The following is a 20,805-nucleotide window of genomic DNA, read 5'->3' as shown; positions in this document are numbered from 1 at the left end:
AAGTAGGAAGCCAGATTTCCCTTGATCTGTTTTCATAAAGCAGCCCCAAGGTGTATACTGCCTTCCCCGCTTTGATCATGTTTGCATGATTAGGAGAAACAGTTGAAGTTAATTAACTAGCACTGGTTCCATTTTGGAGTCAATGTGATAGATATATGCACATATTCATAGACTCCTAGGACTTTAAAGGGGATCTTAGAAATGAGCTTGTCTATTCTGCAGATGAAGAATGACTGTGGGGTTTTGTTTTATTTTGCATTTTGGCAGCAGTGAACATTTTACAGGGAGGCTATTGCAACTTCAGAATTTTACACGCCTAGAAAACCGATCTTCACTTTTTAGTGTCTACGGGATTTAAGGCAGCGAGGAGGATACACTATCCCTTAAAGGACATTGCCAGAAAGTTTATTTCACATAGTCGATGTTTGATAAAGATTCTTTTATGTTCAGCAACCAGGGACCAGTTTTCTCTGGAAGGAACAACCAGGCCAGTATTCTTGACCAAACACCACAGCCCATACTGGTGGCAACAAATAGTGGCCCTGTGTACAGAGGCTTCCAACTGCCGTAGCTAGGCTGCAAGGGGAGCAGGCAAAAGTAAATTAATCTTCCAAGATGAATTTCTGAAACCCCTGGAACAAAACATTTACATTTCAAATCAAAACATTTCATTACTGAGGAGAGCTGCCTACCCGAATGAGCACTTCCACTCCCTGGTAGACAGGGCAGCTGAAATGTTGTTATTTTATGAATGTGCTAAAAGTAGAAGTCTGAATTTACTTCAGTGCCCATGTTAATCAGTTGTTCTTGGTCTTACATGTCTATAAATAACCGCACGTTGCCTAACACGTCTTCATTCTGAGCTTAGCTTTCAGATGGCAGAGCTGATTTGTCTAGCGAGACATCACAAACTTTGTCTTTGCCCGCATTTAACCACTCTCTGGAGACTAGAGATATGAAAGAGCACCTCTGGCCTCAGGTCCTTCTGAGAGTCCTGAACTGTGTGTCTAAAGATAAACGGGGATTGTGTAAAGGGACTTTGAGCTCATCAGATAAGACTCATTATAACAGAGTAATGTGGAGATAATCATCACATGTGGCCATAGAAAATGCTAAACTTCTGCTGTCAACCCTGCTGTAAACATAGATAGATGATAGATAGATAGAACCGTGAACAAGCCTTTGCCGTGCTGTGAATTTTCAAAATTCCTTAGGGTCTCTGGAGGATCTGCTGGGATGTAAAATTTTGCTTTTGCCTCACTCATATTCATCAATATTATCCCCTACCTTTTCCCAAATATCCATCCATTCATCCATCCTTTTTTTTCAATTATTTGTAATTGTGGACACATGTACATAAAACATAAAATTTACCATTCTAATCAATTGTACACATATAACTCAGTACTATTAAGTATATTCAGTGTTATACAGCCAACCATTTCCAGAACTTTCTTTTATCATCCCAAATAGCTATACATCCCTTAAACAACAATTCCCCCTTCTCCCAGCCTTTGGTAACTTCTATTCTACCTTCTATCTCTGAATTTGCCTATTCTAGATACCTCATTTAAATAGAATCTCACAATATTTGTCCTTTTGTGACTGACTTATTTCATTTATCATAATGTCTTCACTGTTCATGCATGTTATGGCATGTGTCAGAATTTCATTCCTGATCATGGCTGAATAATATTTCATTGTATGGGTACATCCAGTTTTGTTTATCCATTCACATGTTGATGGACATGGGTTCTGTCCACCTTTTGGCCATTAAGAATAATGCTATAAACATTGATGTATAGTTGTCTATTTGAGTCCCTGCTTTCTGAGTAGAAACCTAGCAGTAGAATTAGACCATATGGTAATTCTACGTTTAACTTTTTGAGGAATTGATGAACTGTTTTCCATGGTGGCTGAATCATTTTATATTTTCATTAACAATACATGCAGTTCCAATTTCTCCACCTCTCCACCAACACTCCTTATTTTCCATTTTTTATAATAGTTCATCTCAATAGGTGTGAAGTGGTATCTGGTTGAGGCTTTGATTTGTGTTTCCCTGATGATTAATAATACTGAGCATGTTGTCATGCATTTACTGGCTACTTATTTTCTTTTGAGAAATATCTATTCAAGTTATTTGCTCATTTTTGAATTGAGTTGTTTAGGGTTTTGTTGTTGTTACTGTTGTTGTTGAATTGCAGAAATCATTTTAAAATTCTGGACATTTATCCCTTATCAGATGTATGATCGCAAATATTTTCTCCTGTTTTGTGAGTTATCTTTATCCCTCTTGTTAGTATCTTGATGCACAAAAGTTTTAAATTTTTATCTAGTCCAGATTATCTGGTTTTTCCCTTATTGCCTGTGTTTTTCATCTCATATCCAAAATATCTTTCTCCCCCTTTGTATTCTTCTAAGAGTTTTAAGGTTTGTGCTCTCTTATTGCTAGGGGTTTGGATCCATTGGAGTTGATATTTAAAAAAATTTAGTTGTATAGGGACACAATACCTTTATTTTATTTATTTATTTTTATGTGGTGCTACTCAGATCAAACTCAGTGCCTCACACACACTAGGCAAGCGTTCTACCACTGAGTCTCAACCCCAGCCCTGAGTTGATTTTTTAATGTGTCCTTCTTTCTTTTTCTTTTTTAAAAAATTTTTTTAGGATAGGAAAGGCAGCAGAATACAACAGATACTAGTATGGCAATATGTAAATCAGTGGATGTTATCCGATGTGATTCTGCAATCTGTATACAGGGTAAAAATGGGAGTTCATAACCCACTTGAATCAAAGTGTGCAATATGATATGTCAAGAACTATGTAATGTTTTGAACAACCAACAATAAAATTTTTAAAAAAAGATGCAGAAAAAAAATTTTTTAGTTGTAGATGGACACACAATATCTTTATTTATTTTTATGTGGAGCTGAGAATGGAACCCAGTGCCCCATACTTTTGAGGCAAGTACTTTACCACTGAACTGTAGTCCCAGCCCTCCTTCTTTCTTTTCATCTTTCTTTTTCTTAATATTTTATTTATTGTAGTTGGACACAATACCTTTATTCTATTTATTTATTTTTATGTGGTGCTGAGGATAGAACCCAGCGCCTTACACATGCTAGGCGAGCGCTCTACCGCTGAGCCCCAGCCCAAGCCCCTCATCTTTCATTTAACTGAAAAATACTTTTTGAGATCTACCATATATCATGCATTGTTTGGGATACAGAAAAGAGGAAAATAAAGTCCCTTTCTTCCTTCCTGGATCTTATATTCTAGTGAGGGGGGAGACAGGCAATGAACATCTATAAATAAGATATAAACAAAATAATTTCAGATAATGATTAATGATGTGAAGGAAAACCTGGATGATGAGACAGAGAGTAACCTTGCAGGGATGATGTAGTGGGAACCCCAACAAGGTGATGAAGTCTTTTGTGAGAAGTCCTCTGCTTGAATGTGGCAGCTACATGAAGCTCCGCAGGCAGAGGGGAAAGCCATAACATTTAAAAGGAACAGTGGGACCAAGTGAGATGAGACAATGGGAGAGGAGAGAGCTGGGGTGAGAAACAAGACCAGGCCAGGGCAGCATCAGAGATTATAATTTTGCTCTAATCACAACAGGGAGATTATCCAAGAGTTTTAAGCACTGGGATGGTGTGAGAAGATTTAAAGCGAGGGGGCGGGGGGTGGGGGGGGAGGGCATCATTAGGGCCGCTTTGGAGAAAATTACCTCTAGGGGGCGATAGTGGAGCAAAAGTGGAAAAGGTTGTCAGGCAGAACAGGCGCATGATGGTGTCTGCAACAGGAGGTGAGAAGTGCTCTAGACTGGGGATTCATTTTGGACATAGGTCAAACAGACTTGCTGATGGGTTGAACTTGCAGAGCAAGGAAAAGAGAACTCATGGATAGTTCCTAAGTTTTTATCTGAGCTACTGGGTGTCATTTCTGAGTTGAAAAATGGGAGGGGTAGGCCGACTCTGGTCTTGTACGTGTAACCTTTTGAGATGACAGTACCTCCCCTCCCCACCATCTTCATTAACTCAACAAGTAACTCTTGAGCATCTGCTTTCTGTATGTCAAGTGTTCTGGTCACCACGAGGTTGCAGAGCAGTGAACACAACTGAGCTCTCCCTATAATGAGCCTCCCTGTTTACCAGGTATGCTCCCATGAAAGTGGGAGCCCCTTACTCATTTAGACCACATAGTAGTCATCATACCTTCTAGTCCCCTATCCCAGAGGGATAAATACCACTGAAGGAGTAAAAATAGCCATAGGATGTGCAGGCTCTTTGCTGACTTGACTCATAATAATCATTGAAAAACTGGGCAAATCACTAAACTAGTTTGGGAAAGGAGAGGTAAAACGTTAGTTTATAGGAATAAAGAAATCACTTGTTGCACACAGCCTGATGGCTCATGTCCTACAGAATTTATTTCAAATATACCTTAAGTCCATGTTGCAAAATATATGGTCTTAGAAGTCAAGGACAAATAGTTTTGTTTTCTTTGGCAGCACTCTCTGTGCCTGGGACAGGACTCTCTGCCCTTGGAGAATTGGCAGAGGTTGTTGACAGACCCGGTTTGGTTGTTAGAGAAGGTGTTTTCTGTATGGCTGGTTTGATTTTATACATTTGTCCAGGGCAGAAGGCAAGGGGCAATAGCTTTTGAAAGCTCCTTGGGAAAGAGGCATGACTTGATAAGCCTCTGAGTTGGTAATTAGCTAATACACAGCATACAAGAAATGGTTTTAAAGATATGACTATTATCAAATCATTCTTTCTTAAGACTACGTTAATGTACATAACAAGTAACTTTTACAGTCTTTTGCAAGCCCTGAGTAACTCCTTTTATTTACTGTTTCAGGAAAGGGTCACCAAGCTTGCACCCCGTCCCCAGTCAGAAGAGGATCTGTCTGCTCTGTTTGAAGCATCAATGAAACTGTACTAGTTGTCATTTTAATTGAAAGAATTGCCATCATCCACTGTAGTTCTGAGAACAGAAGTTGACCTGGCTAGAGAATTGTCTTTTCATCTCCACACATAACTTACTTGCTACAGTCTGAATGTAATAGATATAAATTTATCCTAGGAGATTCCCTGATGTTCAAGCTATTTCCATAAAATAAGCTAGACAAATGCTCACTATGTCAGACCCGTGGGCCAGACTTCAGGTGTTAGTGTTCCTGTGCCAAACTCCACAGAATACTCTGCCTCTATTCCATGTGTCAAATGGGCAAAAACTCAGTATTTTTCAAATATGTAAATATACTTATGCTGTGCCCAGTAATTGCATGCCTAGAAATTTATCCTATAGAAAGACTAGCACAAGGGGCAGGGGCTATAGCTCAGTGGTAGAGCACTTGCCTAGTATATGTGAGGCACTGGGTTCAATCTTTAGCACCACATAAAAATAAATAAAATAAAGGCATTCTGTCCATCTACAACTACAAAAAAAAATTTAAATACTAGCACAAGTCTGGAAAGATTTTTAAAAATATATTAATTTATTTTTACATGGTGCTGAGGATCAAACCCAGTTCCTCACACATGTGAGGCAGGTGCTCTACCACTGAGCTACAGCCCCAGCCCCTGGAAAGATTTTTTTTTTGAGTAACAAAACCCGAAACAATCTATATATTCATTAAGCTACATGGTAGTCATCACATCTTCTAGTCCCCTACCCCAGAAGGATAACAGACCACTAAGGAAGTATAAATAGCCACAGGAAGTGCAGGCTGTCTTTGCTGACTTAACTCACAACATTTTTTTAAAAATCAAGCAAATCACTAAATTGGTTTAGAAAATGAGAGATAATTAATAGTATATAAATTAATAAATCATTAATCATATGTATATGATCAACTAATAAATCATTAATAGTATACAGATGAATAAACCATAATGTATTTAAGCAGTGGAGTATTATGGTATTATTATACGAATGAAGTAAATCTGTTGGAAATATGTCTATTATATAACGAATGTTGGAAAAAACAAGTTGTAGAAAAATTAAACTTTGGTATAATGTAATTCGTACTTTTTCAACTATTGTAAACATAAATCTACATGTAGAAAAGATGCACATGAAAATATTAAAAGTTATCATTGGAGAAATGGAATTTGGGGTATAGAGAAAATGTTTACTTTATATTTTATAAGCATCTGTATTGTTTGGATTTGTTAAAACAAGAGATTTTCTAATTTTTAAAAAAGGAGAAAGAGGGGATAGAGGTGTAACTCAATGGTAGCGCCCAAAGGTAAGCATAAGACTTTACCAACAAATTTCATATACCCCTTGCAGAACAAATCTAGCTAAAGTTCTTTCTAGCTTTTCGAGAAAATCATTGAGTATGACATGAGAAGTTGTATGTGAATGAGGCAGAAAATAGAAAACTCTTTGCTAATCTGAGATCCTTAGGAAACTTTAGTAAAGGTTGTTAATGAATGTCTCAAAATGTATGTGGCATAGCAAAAATATATGTATGTATATGTATAGTGCATATTATATACATATACACATATATTTTTTTAGACTTTATTTTTTATTCTCACTTTTTTTTCTTTTTAGTATACACATATATAACTTTATATATACATATATACATGTTTTTTCCCTCCCCCGCCAAAAGAAAAGGATCCAGATAAATTAAAGAACTCCTACAATACAGTTATCCCGCTATATCCTTAAAAGATTGGTTCCAGAACTCCACTCAGATACCAAACTCTGCAAATACTCAAGTCCCTTATATGAAACAACACAGTACTTGCATATATCCTATGCACATCCTCCCATATACTTTACATAATCTCTAGATTACTCATAACACCTAACACAATGTAAATTTGCTATGTAAGTGCCTGATCTGCTGTATTGTTCAGGGAATAATGACAAGGGGATAATGTGTATCAATGTTCAGCACAATCATTATAGGCCTAACTTCATAGTACACAAACAAGACTCAGAAAAAATTCCAACAACTAGTGCAGGAGAGAGACTGAGGATCTATGAACCAGAAGAAGGCTACAGAAGGGTGTGTCTGCATACCATTCACTAGATTCAGTGTATGGTTCAGTGTGCAGCAAATTCAAGTTTTTCTCTTTATAATTTTCTGGAATATTTCCCCTCAATATTTTCAATCTGCAGTTGGTCAAATTATGGATGTGGAACCCCCAGAAAAAGAGAGCTGATTGTATATTCTGCAATGTGATATGACATCATTAGGAAAATATTAGACTAGGGGTCAATGGCCTCGAGTTTTGCTCCAGTCTTATCTGAGTTTTACTTCATCCAACCAAAGCTTCTCCCAGCTTGAAAATGCTATGACTAGATCTTCTAGAGTACCTATTCCTAAAGGTGAGATTTTGAATTGAGGGAATTTAATGTAAAATAATTTGAGATGTAGAAATGAATTCTATGTCTCACTGAATGTTTGATTCGTTTCCTAACATTTGCCAGATGTCTAAATGTGACTCACCAAAAGGAGTGTTTGGTATTCATATTGACGATGACTCTGTAGAGGAAGAATTTAAAGGTCAAGCATGAGGAAACAGATTTAGGAGGCCTTAATGTTTTTTTTCTCTTGATACCCATCATTTTGGTCCTTACAGTTTGAAAATATTTGTTCTTTTCTTTTTTTGTGGTACTGGAGATTGAACCCAGAGCTTTAGCACATGCTAGGCAAGCGCTTTACCACTGAGCTATATCCTCAGCCTATGATTTAAAAATATGAAAAGTGCGTTTTGTGACTTACCATTTATTTTTAGTGTGAGATAGGCTACTAGGCCTATTTATGTAAACCAAACATTTTCATGTTGCACAGACAACAATTAAGTGCATCTTCCTAGTTTCAGATCCCATTTTTCTATTGATTTCCTTTAAAAAAAATACTTCTTTTTTAGTTGGAATTGGACACAAAACCTTTATTTTACTTATTTATTTTTATGTGATGCTAAGAATCAAACCCAGCACCTCACACATGCTAGGCAAGTACTCTACCTCTGAGCCAAAACCCCAACCCTACTGATTTCCTTTTTTAAAAAATTCTTAACAAGCCACAACTCCACTTGTATGAATTAATTCAAGGCAAGAAAAATTTTAAAAATTATATTCAAGAGTTTGTATGATACTACTTTCATAGAACTATCATACATGGCAGTATTTTCACTTAAAATGTGTACACATTCAGCCAGATGTGGTGGCAATGCCTGTAATCCCAGCAACTCAGGAGGCTGAGCCAGGAGGAACACAAGTTTGAAGCCAGCCTCAGCAACTCAGCGACTTAGCAAGACCAAATATATACACACATACATCCCTGATTTATTTTGTGATATGAAACACTAATTTGTTCCAAGTAGGCCATGTTTCTATGATTTATTGTCAAGTGTCACAATAAATAGCTGTCACATTATTTTGCCCTCCTGTCTCTTCTCCCTGCATAGGAAGGGCTGTGTTGGACTTGGCATTGTTTGAGTAGCTGTGGACACAGCTGTGGGGTATTTTCAAGTGGTCAATGAAGTAAGGCTGCTCTTGTAAAAGACAGACAAGTACAGTATCAAAATAGAGCGCACGCGCACAAAAAAAATTGCTTTTCTGGCCTTTTAACCCTGAGAAAGATTAATGGTTGTTTGGATTAGAAACTGTACCCTAATGAGGCACTATTGCCTCTGGGGAGTGAGTATGAGAAAGAGGACTGTTCACCCCCGGGGTCAACACTGCACAGGCTGCCAGTCTCTGATGACCAACAACCCCAAGCCAGACAGCTGCTATGGCTCCACCATTAAGTGCCCACTCCTCTTGGGAGCTATTGGGGGACTAAGGCCATCACCATCACAATGGCCTGGGGGAGGCAGTCTCCAGAGCCACGCCACAATGAATGGACAGAAATCAGTTCTTGAGGCCCTAGGTTGAATTGCTGGCAGCTGGAGATGGGAGGGTCTCCTTTCTCCTGCTATTATTCCACTGTTTTTCCAACTACCCCAATCACTCTCAACATAAATGCAACCCCACCACCACCCCATCCCATCCCCCGCTACTGCAATAACTGTGTGAACTCCCTTGTGAAGCTACATTCAGGACAGTTAACTTGAAAGTAACCCATTTCATTCTTTCTGGCTTTACATATTTGCTTTTTAATTTGGGTGCTCTAAATTGCTTTTCAATTTACAATGATTAAAATAATCATGAGAGAAAAGAAAGAAAAAAAACTACTCATCATCCCATTACCCAAACACAGCTGTTAACATTTGATAGATTTTCTTTCTGTTTTTTTTCCATTTGGATGGGATAGTCTTTAGCTTTTTTTTCTCGAAAGGCAGGACATTTTAAGCATGTTCCACGTTGCCACATAATCTTCATAATCATTATTTTAAAAGGTACATGAGAATTAATAGAATAGATCTTAATAATTTATTCTTATTATACACAATCAAGATTGCTTCCAAATTTTTACTCCCACCATAGCATAGCAATGAATAAATGAATAATGTATACGTGACATTTTCATATTTTAAACTGAAATTGTTTAATTCTCCCTGAATTGAATTTTTATATTCTTATGGGTCTTGATTCATATTTTCAAATTATTATGCAGTACTTCACCATTGTTTTAAGTGTTGCTTCTCCGTCTTTCAATCTTATTTATCTTCTATATAAACACTAGAGCAGAGTGACAAGAAATGAGACAAAGTTCATTCACATGAACAGACCAGGCTAGACTACATGTGCTGACCCACAAAGGTCAACTATGGTTTTCCTTTTGTAGTGCAGTTAAACAGGATGCTAAAATTCCTTATATAAAATGGCATAATTGGGGCTGGGGATATGGCTCAAGCGGTAGTACGCTCGCCTGGCATGCGTGCGGCCCGGGTTCGATCCTCAGCACCACATACAAACAAAGATGTTGTGTCCGCCAAAAACTAAAAAATAAATATTAAAAACTATTCTCTCTCTCTCTCCCTCTCTCTCTCTCAAAAAAAATTTTTAAAAAAATGGCATAATCATTTTCACATAACCTATGTGTATCCTCCCATATAGTTTAAATCATCTTTAGATTACTTGTAATACTCAAGACAGTGTAAATACTACGTAAATAGTTGTTATACATATTGTTTAGAAGATGGTGACAAGAAAAAAAAAAAAAAGTCCAGAAAACACTGCAAATCACCAATAGCTGCACTCTGGAATCTAAAAAATGTATTAAAGTCCTACACAATTTCTAACACTGAATTGTGAAGGAAGCATTTGAAAATTAATAATTCCGTGGACTTCTGACAATGTCTGATTTCAAAGAGTGTCACACTACCAGACCTGTGTAAGGTTTCTTCACAAGCTGGTTGATTTGCAGATAGACAGCCTGGAATGAGCCATGGTATAAAACATTTCTTCCCTACCACCCCCGTTGCTGTTAGCCTGGCATTCAGTGAGCTGGGGGTGGCACTGGTGCTAAAGATGGCTGCAGAAGAGTTCTGGGGGTGCACAATCTAGGGGCTGCATCTGGTAATAGCCTTCTTGTTGCCAGAGTTCCAAGGAGAAACCCGGTACTACGTGGTGAGATAGGCTGCACACATGTATTGGACACAATTTTTTTCCTTCCTGAAGATTTTTGATCTGCAGCTGGCTGAATTCACAGATATAGAATGCACCGATATGGAGGGCCAACTCTGTAACTTAACAGTTCATATGGACAGATTAAAATTTTTATATAAACTTTCGAGTTTATTTTGGTGTTATATTATTATCTCTTAAAGCAAATTATAAATCACTAAGTTTGCTTTTTTTTTTATATATATAAGTTCTTGAACCCTCTGTGAGTCCCTAAGCCTATAGGCCTGTATCATTACATTCATAGTATTCAACTTTGCAGGCCAAGAAAAAAGGGGACCAACAAATAAATGTTCTCCTTTTTAAAAAAATGCGCTTTTTCATAAACCCTCTAGGCCTGCATTGTGAGAGAGGGAGGAAGACTAAGAAAACAGCCTTGCAAGGGTATAAGTCACTCCTTTCATCCGAAACCTCTGGAAGCTTTGCAGTTTTGCACATAGGCCTCATGATAGCTCTGACAACATTTTCTGGAGACCAGTAAGAGCTTTATACCATACCTTGAATATAAGAAAATAATGTTAGTAAGGCAAACCTCTATTTTTTTTTTATTTTAGTCATTCTGTTAGGTTTGTAAGTGAGCTCTTTTTTGTGTATTTAATTCATATTTCTGTAATAATGTATGACGTTGAACATCTTTTCATATAATTTGCCATTTGTATGTGCTTTTCAGTGAAATATCTGTTCATGTCTTTCACTGATTTTCTAATTAGTTTGTTTTTTAACTGTTGAGTTTTAAAGATGCTTCATAGATTCTCTAATAGGGGCTTCCACAGAGCAAAAGTTCTTAATTTGATGAGGCACTTTCTTTCTTTTTTTTTTTTTTTAATGCATCATACCTTTAGTGTCAAGTCAAAGAATTTTCCTTAGCTGTAGATCTCTAAAATATTCTCTTTAAGTTTTTTTCCTATTTTAGTTCCACATGTAATCCATTTTTAGTTCATTTTTGCAAAAGGTCATTGCATGGAAGTGCATCTATGGATAGTTCCAGCACCATTTGTTCATTTGTTGAAAAGACAACCTTTCTCCCGACTGAGTTTTTTTTTCAACTTTGTAAAAATCAGTTGGGCAGGGACTGGAGTGTGGTATTAGCCTAGCACAGGGTTCCATCCTCAACACCACATAAAAATAAATGAATAAAATAAAGTTATTGTGTCCATCTATAACTAAAAAAAAAAAGACACTTTAAAAAAATCAGTTGGGCATGTTTGTGTAGATCTATTTCCAGATTTTCTGTTCTTTTCTATCAATCCAAGTGTCTATCTCTCTGCCAAAACTATACTGTTTTGACCACTATAGCTATATAGTAAGGCTTAATACTAAGTCATTCTACTTACTCTTATTTTTTAAACTTATTGTAACTGTTCTAGATCCTGTACCTTTCAATATAAATTTTAGAATAAGCTTACCTATGTGAGAAAAAAAAAAGCTTTTCTGGGATTCAATAGAAATTGCATTAAACTTATTGATAATTTGGGAAGAACTGACATTTTTAATATGTTGAGTCTGCTGATTCACAACACAGTATATCTCTCCATTTAGGTCTACTTTAACTGATTTCATCAGCTTCTTTTAATTTTTAAGATAGAGTTCCTATATGTTTTATTATATTTATAGCTAAGTATTTCATTTTCTTAGGACCAACAGTGAATTGTATTGTCGTTTAAATTTTTGTTCCTGCACGTTCATGTTAGTGTTATGAAATGTTATTCATTTTTGTATGTTGATCTTGTATCCCACAACCTTGAGGCACTCAGTTATTAACTCTAGAAGTTTTGTTGATGATTCCTTGGGATTGTCTACACAGATAATCACATCATCCATTCTCTCATTTCCAGTTCGTATGCCTTTTCTTGCCTTTGCCCTGGCATAATGTTGAGTAAGAGGGGTAAGAGTAGACATCCTTGTTTTGTTCCTAATCCCAAGGGAAAGTATTCAGTCTTTCTCATTAAGTCTGATTCTAACTGTAAGTCTTTTGTAGATGCTTTTTACCAAGTTAAGGAATTTATATCATCTTTTTAAAATGTTAAAACACAGTAGCTTTTATTACTCTCTGATACTTATGCTTAGATAATTTACTAGAGTTAGGTTATTGTTGTAATCAAGGGACATTTCCATTAAAATTCCGTTTAGGTGCCCATGCAGGTATTTATGTTTGACAGATAAACTTTTTAGATAGGGACTCCCAAAAGTAAAATCCATTGCTCAAATTTATCCCAAAATCAGCTTTGTCAGACTAGGTCCTAAGATGCTAGTTCAATAACATTTATTATAAACCTAATGTCAATAGTCTGTGTGAGCCCTTATGTGCTAGACACTATATGTATTTTACATTTATGTTATTTAATTCTCAAAACAGCCTAATGAGGCAGATGTTACTATTACCCCCATTTTGTGAAATATAAAGCCAAGTCTTAGTTGATATAACTTGACCATGGTCACACTGCTAGCAAGTAGTAGCAACTGACTCCATCTTGCTCTTGTCAACAACCCACTTGCAGCTTCTGGGACTATGAAGATGAATAAGGCACAATCTGTCCTCTTAAAGAGCTCACAATCCATCAGAAGAAACAGTCTGCACAGTCCCAATTTGATTTCTGAAGAAGCAGCAGCCTCAGTTGATAAGCTGATGGTTAAATGGAAGGAAAGGAGACAGGAAGGGAAGAACCCATTATCCTGATTCCTGGGACAAATCTAATGTTTGTCTTACCTTATGTAGAAGTGAATTTCTTCTTGTAGAAAGTACTTTCTATTTTCTAAAAGTAGCATGAGTTCCTTAAACCAATCATCCACCTGCCTGGGGATATCCTGATCAGTTAGCACACTTATGCTGGGCAATGATGCCTGACACCTACCAAATATAAAGGAAGTGTATTAGTCAACTTTTTTTTGTCGCTGTGACAAAAATACCTGACAAGTACAGCTTAGAGAAGTAAAAATCTATTTTGGCTTGTGGTTTCAGAGGTTCAGTCCATGTTTGGCTGCCTTCACTGTTCAGACCCAAGATGAGGCAGAACATTATGGTGAAAGAGTGTAGCAGAGGAGCACTGTTCTATGCATGGTGACCAGGAAACAGGGAGAAGATGGAGAAAGGAACTTCAAGGGAGAAAAACCTTGTCACAGCACAACCCCAGTGACCCGTCTCCTCCAGCCATACCACACCTGCCTATAGTTACCATCCACTTAGTCTGTTCAAACTAGGGTGACATGATTAGGTTACAGCTCTCGAAAGTTAATCATTTCACCTCTGAATATTCCTGCATTAAAACAGGAGCTTTGGGGGGACTACCACATATGGAACACCAAGATTAAAAAAAGATGTCAGAGCTAGTCATCCATAAGAATGAGCAAATCTTCCCCCACAGCTCCATGGAATTGTAAGGTTCAGCCACATCTACCAACCAGGGCAGGGTTTGCTGTTTGAGTATCTGCAACCTTTTCTGTTCTCCAGATTCCCACCATCTCATAAGACCTCCCAACACTGAGCTTATTCTTTTGCAAAGATTCTTCTCTTAGCCCTATCATATCCCCACCTTTCTTTTCCCTGGGTAAACCAAGGAACTTTAATTGGGGTTCCCTCTGCACTCCTGTAACACCCTCAGTGTGTCCCCACTTAACCTATGTGCAATCGTTTATTTTCTTGTTCATCTCCCATTCTAATCTGTTGACATGGAGTAAAAGGTCTTGTCTCAATCACAGCACATTCTTATAATCTAGCATAAAAAACGGGTCTATACAGTAGTAAGTCATCAATGTGTGTTTGAAGAATTGAATGGAAAAGAAAGAATGAAACAACCAGTCTAATTTTTCTCACTCAGATAACTTTTCATTGACCAAAGTCTCAAACTTTCTGAATGAGTAAATATAAAGTCCGTGTTCCCCAGATCCTCAGCAATCACAAATGAATGGCAGAACCATCATCTCTTGCCTCTAATATCCTGATATTGCAACAGCCTGGCAAAAAGCAAGTAGTGTTTTAGAATTTGCAGAAGTCTGGCTGGGCACAAATCACGAGCCACCACAAAGCACTTGTATCTTCAAACAGGAAACTTTATTGCCCGAACTCCACCAGCACTCCACGCACACACTCCCCAGGAACTCTCCCAAACGCCACCCACGCCCCACGCGGCTCCTCCAGGAACACACCACACACCAACCGGAACTCCCTCCACTGGGCTGAGCGCACACTCACTCTCGGAACCCCGGGAGAACTCAATGGGAACTCCAAAGTAGCGGGCAACCTAGGCGGACAGTAAAGGTCTAATATACAATTGAATACACAGCCTGTTTCAATCCAGCATCATCCAGACACAGCAATTATAGACAGCTTAACTTAATATCATCATCTTAATGGCTCGCCTCTCAATCATTACTTCTGGCAAAATGCCAGGGGCCATTCCGACTCTGCTGTGGCTCTCAGCAAGAATTCACTTTTTAAAGTCCTAGTCCATGCATGGCCCAAGAGAATGCTGGGGGCAGCCTGGGGGATCTTCTCCCCTTACAGATCAGTGTACAGAGAACTTGTGCGCTAAGCCAAGGAGGAACGACTTCATAAAGAATAGACAACTATTTATCCACACCAAAGAAACTGGTCCTACTAGAAGTAACACCATTAACATCTTGGCAGTTTTTCTATTATGAATCTGACATTTCCTCCTTCTTCAAAGCCCAATTTGAGTGCTTGTGATCTTTTTCAAATAAAATAATAAAGCCATCAACACACAGTAAAAGCTAAGCAACATTTATAATCAGGCATCTCTAGAGTATATTTTATGTTAAAGAAAATATTGAATTACTAGGCCTTCCCTTTCAAATCCCTTAAAACCTTCAGCTTTCAAATGAGACTCAAATTCTTCTCTGGGATCTTAATTTTTATGTGGCTTCTTATTACTTTTTTATCCCTTCTAAAACTCTAAATCCCTTCAACATAGCTTCAGCTCCTTCCACAGCTGAACTGGCAGCAGGCTGATCTTTTTATTGGTGGGTAATGGATTTAGTTTGATTGCTGACATGGGAACAATGAGAGGATAAACAATTCCATTTGTGGCCATGAAATTCCCCATCTGTTGAGTGCATTCATGACTGAAGAGCACTGGGCAGAGACAGATGAATGAGCCCGTCATGCCTGATGTTAATGACATCCATCATACAAGCTGAACATGCAGCTTCATAAATCAAAGGCCAATAGCAACTCTGGTTGCTCATGTCATTAACAAGTCATCCCAAGTTATCCATTTAAATACCTGGGAGTTTACCATAACCTTGAGCCTGGAGACCTGCCTTGCAGTTCTGATCACCTCAAAAAAAAAAAAAAAAAAAGGTAATGAAGCAAAAAAAATCATTCTAGGTTAAAGAAATAAAAATAACTTTTTCAGATATGCACTCGAATATTTGAAGATGAAACCATTTGATGTGTGGCACTGGTTTCAAATTAAAATCAGATGGGAGTGGATGGAGGGAAAGGTGGAAAAAAAAATTGGCCATGAGTTGATCACATTGTTAAAGCTAAGTGGTGGGTGCGTAAGAGTTCATTGTATTAGATTTTCCATTCCTGCATATGTTTAACATTATTCACAAACAAAAGTACAAAATTAAAAATATTTTGTAACTGGAAAATGGAAGTTTCCATTATTTCATAAACATTTTTGTCCAGTTTTGTCTTTTCTCAAAAAAAAAAAAATGTTCCTATATAGTTCAAACATTTGTCAAGACCAAGAAGCCATCACCAGCTAACACTTCCGAGGCAGATCAAGCAGTACCCACTGCAGTTTTTCAGGGACCCATTCACCACCCCCAGCCCCAGTTCTAAGATCAGAATTTGAGTGTGCTCAGAAAGCCTAAAGTCACACCCAATCCTTCTTCTATTTTATTTTTGGTATGTCACTCATTGTTGCCATCAATTCTACATTTCTTGGCTTTTTTTTTTTAACATGGATGCTTTTGTTAGGTGTTTTAATTTATGGGTTCTTGTCAAAGAAGTGAAAAATGAAAGAACAACGGGCAAAGAGAACAACAGGGAAGTGACAATGGCTTGAGCAAGGAAGGGCCTGTTCAGTTAAGTTTCTGTTAAGCAGATCCTCTGAACGCCAGCCGGAGCACCTTGTTCAAGTTCAACTGGATTCCCTAGAGGATGTTGTAGGTATGTCTTCATTAATCCTGATATTGTTGGAAAGCCTGAAGGGGAAAAGGAAAGAAATCTGTGTCTCTAGGCATCCCTCACCCACAAATTATAGACAAATAGTCGCTATCATTTAGTCAAGATAAAAATCACCAAGTATTCTGCCCGGCACTGTGCAGGACATGGAGATTTCCATACCGAACAGAGCACACAGCATTTTGCAGGGCAGACATTCAATTCTATAAGCAATTGCTACTCATTGTGAGGGTTCAATGAAATACAGTCCTCTAACTTGACTTTGGGAGTGATGCTGGCACTGAGAATGTCAAGTGCAAAAATCTAGGCGCCAATGGAGAAATTTGGCAAGCTGAAGAATCTCTAGAATTTTACTCTACAATATGATAGCCATTGAGACGTACAAAGCTATTGAGCTTTTGAACTATGACTAGTATAAATTGAAATGTGTTCTCATTGAAAAACACACATCAGGTTTTCAAAATAGCGTAAAATTTTTTTTTCAATCATAAATTTTTTATTTTTTTTATTTTTTTTTAATTTTTTTATTGATTATTTAAAGCATTGCATAGCTCATGATATATCATCTTTCATACATTTGACTCAAATTGTGTTTTGAACTCCCATTTTCACCCCAAATACAGATTGCAGAATCACATCTGTTACATATTCACATTTTTACATAATGCCATATTAGTGACTGTTGTATTCTGCTACCTTTCCTATCCCCTACTATCCCCCCTCCTCTCCCCTCCCCTCCCATCTTCCCTCTCTACCTCCCCTGCTATTGTTCAATTCTCTCCCTTGCGTAAAAATTTTTTCATGAGCCAAAAAAAGTCTTTTCATTAAAACTTTTTTAAAAAAAATTCTACTATCTCATTAATGATTTTTCCATAAAGATTGAATGTTAAAATGATAATATTGGGCTATATTAAATTAAATAAAATGTCTACTTCTTCACTTGAGCTTCCAGCTTTTTGTTGATTGATTGTTTTGGCTGTGCTGGGGAGCAAAACCAGGGCTTTGCACATGCTAAGCAAGTGCTCTATCAGTGAGCTACACTTCCTTCTCCTAGAATTCCAGTTTTTTTAATTTATAGTTGCCTATTATGTACTTTACATATTGTGTGTGTGTGTGTGTTTGTGTGCTGGGGATTGAAACCAGGGCTTTGCTTATGCTATCAAGTACTCAAACACTGAGCTGCATCCCCAGCCCATTGTACAAACTTCTTAAAATTTTTTTACTTAATGTTTCAAGTTTTTAATTCTACACACTGTATATGTTTCCATTTTAATCCCTTCTTTCTTTAAATAAAATTTATACACTTATTTTTTTTAAAGAAAATACATAGATTATCCATTTGCCAAATTTCTTGCCCTGAAAGCAACCATTTCACAAGTACTTTGTATTTCCAGATAATACTATATTTGGAATTATATTGAATTAAAAATACACTTATGCCTAGAACTTTTCCTAAGCTCTCCAATTTGACTTCTAAGAATTTATCCTACTGATACAGTTGAACATATGTGGGAAGATACATATTAAGTGTACTTGTTGCAATGTGGTTAGCACTAGAAACAACTAGAATAATCTAAGTGTATCATGATGTATTCATACTATTCATTAATGTAGAATTCATTGCAGTGGCTCAAGCCTATAGTTCCAGCTACTCAGGAAGATGTGGCAGAAAGATTGCTTGAGACCGTGAACTCAAAATTTGCAACATGATCTCCTCACCCGCAAACCTCTTCATACCCAAAGAACATCACTTTGCATAAAATTGAAACTCTCTCTCTTTCTGAGGAACTGAGAGACTAATGTTATACAAATGCTAAAATTACAAATGTGTTTCTGGTTTCACAGTATGAGCCACAGGAGATTAAACAGAAACTTCTCAGAGACACACAATCTGGTGTCCTGCAAGTCTACAAAGATTGATGTCTGAGGTGCTGGGTAGTTCAGAATTTGGGCATCCTGACTAAGCCAGGTTTGGGACTCTATTTTGTAGACCCACTATGCAGGGTTGTGGGGCTCATGTCTAAAGTGACTGGCTATAATAATTGTTCAACAGTAACATCATCTGCACAATGTATGGCACATGATGGGGTTTGAGACATGCAAAGTGAATGGATGAACACTTTAAAGTGTACAAGCCAGAAGGCATAACATAGGCTTCCATTCAAGAGTTGCCACCCCTCCATTTGGCAACTGAATTAGCATCCTCTGGTTGCTTTCAAAGCCACATATGCATGGGAACAACTCCAGATCTTCGGAATCAGAAAGACAGTCCAGTCATGTGAAAGTTTACCAAGATGCTTAGTAGGTCTGATGGGCAGCCAGGCAACCACAGAAACAAATCTTAGATGAAGACCCCATGAATAATCCTCTTCTTTACTCTGTTCACAGAAGGTTCTCGAACTTTAGTGAGGATCAAAATCCCCTGGAAAATCCTTCCCACCCTGGCAGGCAGGATGGGGTCTGAGAATTTGAAAGTCTAATAAGTTCCACAGGGATGCTGATATTGTTATCTGGAAACAATATGAGGACCACTGTGCCACATCCAGAGCTCTTGACCTTAGCATATTTTAACACCAGTGTGCTTTTAAACACCTATGTCTGTGGCCTAGATAATTGGATCGATTGATTGATTTGATTTGATAGATTAACTGAACTAATTGGATTTAAATAGTCTAGGGGAAGAACTGAGCTCCTTATAATTTTAATGCCTTTAGATCAGGACTTCTGTTCTTCTTAAGTAAACTATTTTCTAACTCCAAAGTGTGCCCTGGTACCAGCAACACCCCAACCTAGACTGTTAGAACCAGAATCTGCATTTTAGTAAGCTCTTCAAGTGATTTACACACATGCTAGAGTTTGAGCACAGCCTAAGTTTCAACTTACATGTACCTTCCTCAGAAAGGACTTATTTTAGCTGGGCATGGTGATGCACACCTGTAATCCCAGGGGCTTGAAAAGCTGAGGCAGAAAGATCACAGGTTCAAACCCAGCTTCAGCAATTTAGCAAGGCCCTAAGTAACTTAGCAAGAATCTGTCTCAAGAAAAAAAAAAAATTAAAAGGGCTGAGGATGTGGCTCACTGATTAAATCCCCAGGAAAGAAAGGAAGGAAGGAAGGAAGAAAAGTTTTCTTCTAGTTTCTTTGGTGGAATAGATCTCTGGAGCTCTCAAGTTGGAGAAACACAAACCACTCAGTGCTTCCCAGTAGCCACTCAAACAAGTAGGAAGCCTTTTGCAGAGTCTGTGGGAAAGAAAGTTGTGTATTGAAACCGATCTGCTTTTTGAAAAAGTACAAAAGCTAAATGTAGAAATTGCCATAAATGGGTATCCACATGCAACCAGCTTGGAACCCTCAGCAGTGAATCCTTGAAACTTAGGGGAAGATCCCAGACCAGATCAGACCAAACTCGACCTTAGGTTTAGCCTCATCCTGGACCTGGGTTGTCATGTGGTATAAAATCACTATTGTATGTGGATTATACAGTTTGCATTCTAAATGAGGACTCAGTCTTTACCCCTCCAAGGATTATCAAGTACCAGGGCAAGGAGGGAGCTATCTAACATGGCACAAAAGCCAAACAGTATTATTTTGGCAAATATAAAAATGAATTAATATAAAGTATTGCCAAGAGTGAGGGGAATAAGCATCTCATATTCTAGTTGGTGAAAGTGTTCACTGAGAGTTGAGGACATAGCTCAAGGGTAGATCACTTACCTAGCATGCACGAGGCCCCAGGTTTGAAACTCTGAAGGAAGGAAGGGAGGAGGGGAGGCAGGAAGGTTAACTGATACGGAATTTTTAGAAGGAAATTTGGGGAAATCCCTCATAACTTAAACCTGTATAAGTTACAACCTGCATGTCATAATGTAGCCTTCAGGACTGTTAGGAGATGTGTGTAAAGACACATACTCAAAGATGCACTTTGCAGCATTGTTTCAAATTTTTTTAAATGGAAATAAACTAGATCTAACAAGAAAGGAGTGCATAAGTTCCTTTAATTCAGAGGTCTCCTACTTTATTAAAAGAATGACAATTATATATGTTGTA

At 37.7% G+C, this 20,805-nt stretch overlaps 1 protein-coding gene across 2 annotated transcripts in view; it reads left to right on the top strand.

Moving 5' to 3' along the window:
• The window catches only part of ADHFE1 (alcohol dehydrogenase iron containing 1), a 33,936-nt gene extending 27,809 nt beyond the window's left edge, over positions 1–6,127 (top strand). For both annotated transcript variants that reach the window (XR_014018760.1, XM_081265964.1), the window contains one exon: positions 4,873–6,127. Coding sequence is in view for 1 of the 2 variants with exons in the window: in XM_081265964.1 (XP_081122090.1) it covers positions 4,873–4,956 (84 nt within the window). In the remaining variant the exon portion in view is untranslated. The remainder of the gene's footprint in view (positions 1–4,872) is intronic.
• The last annotated feature ends 14,678 nt before the right edge of the window (positions 6,128–20,805 follow it).

The sequence above is a fragment of the Spermophilus citellus genome (genome assembly GCF_964194105.1).
Source record: "Spermophilus citellus genome assembly, chromosome: 14".
In the NCBI taxonomy this organism is placed as follows: Eukaryota; Metazoa; Chordata; class Mammalia; order Rodentia; family Sciuridae; genus Spermophilus; species Spermophilus citellus.
This window is presented reverse-complemented; position numbering and strand designations above follow the sequence as displayed.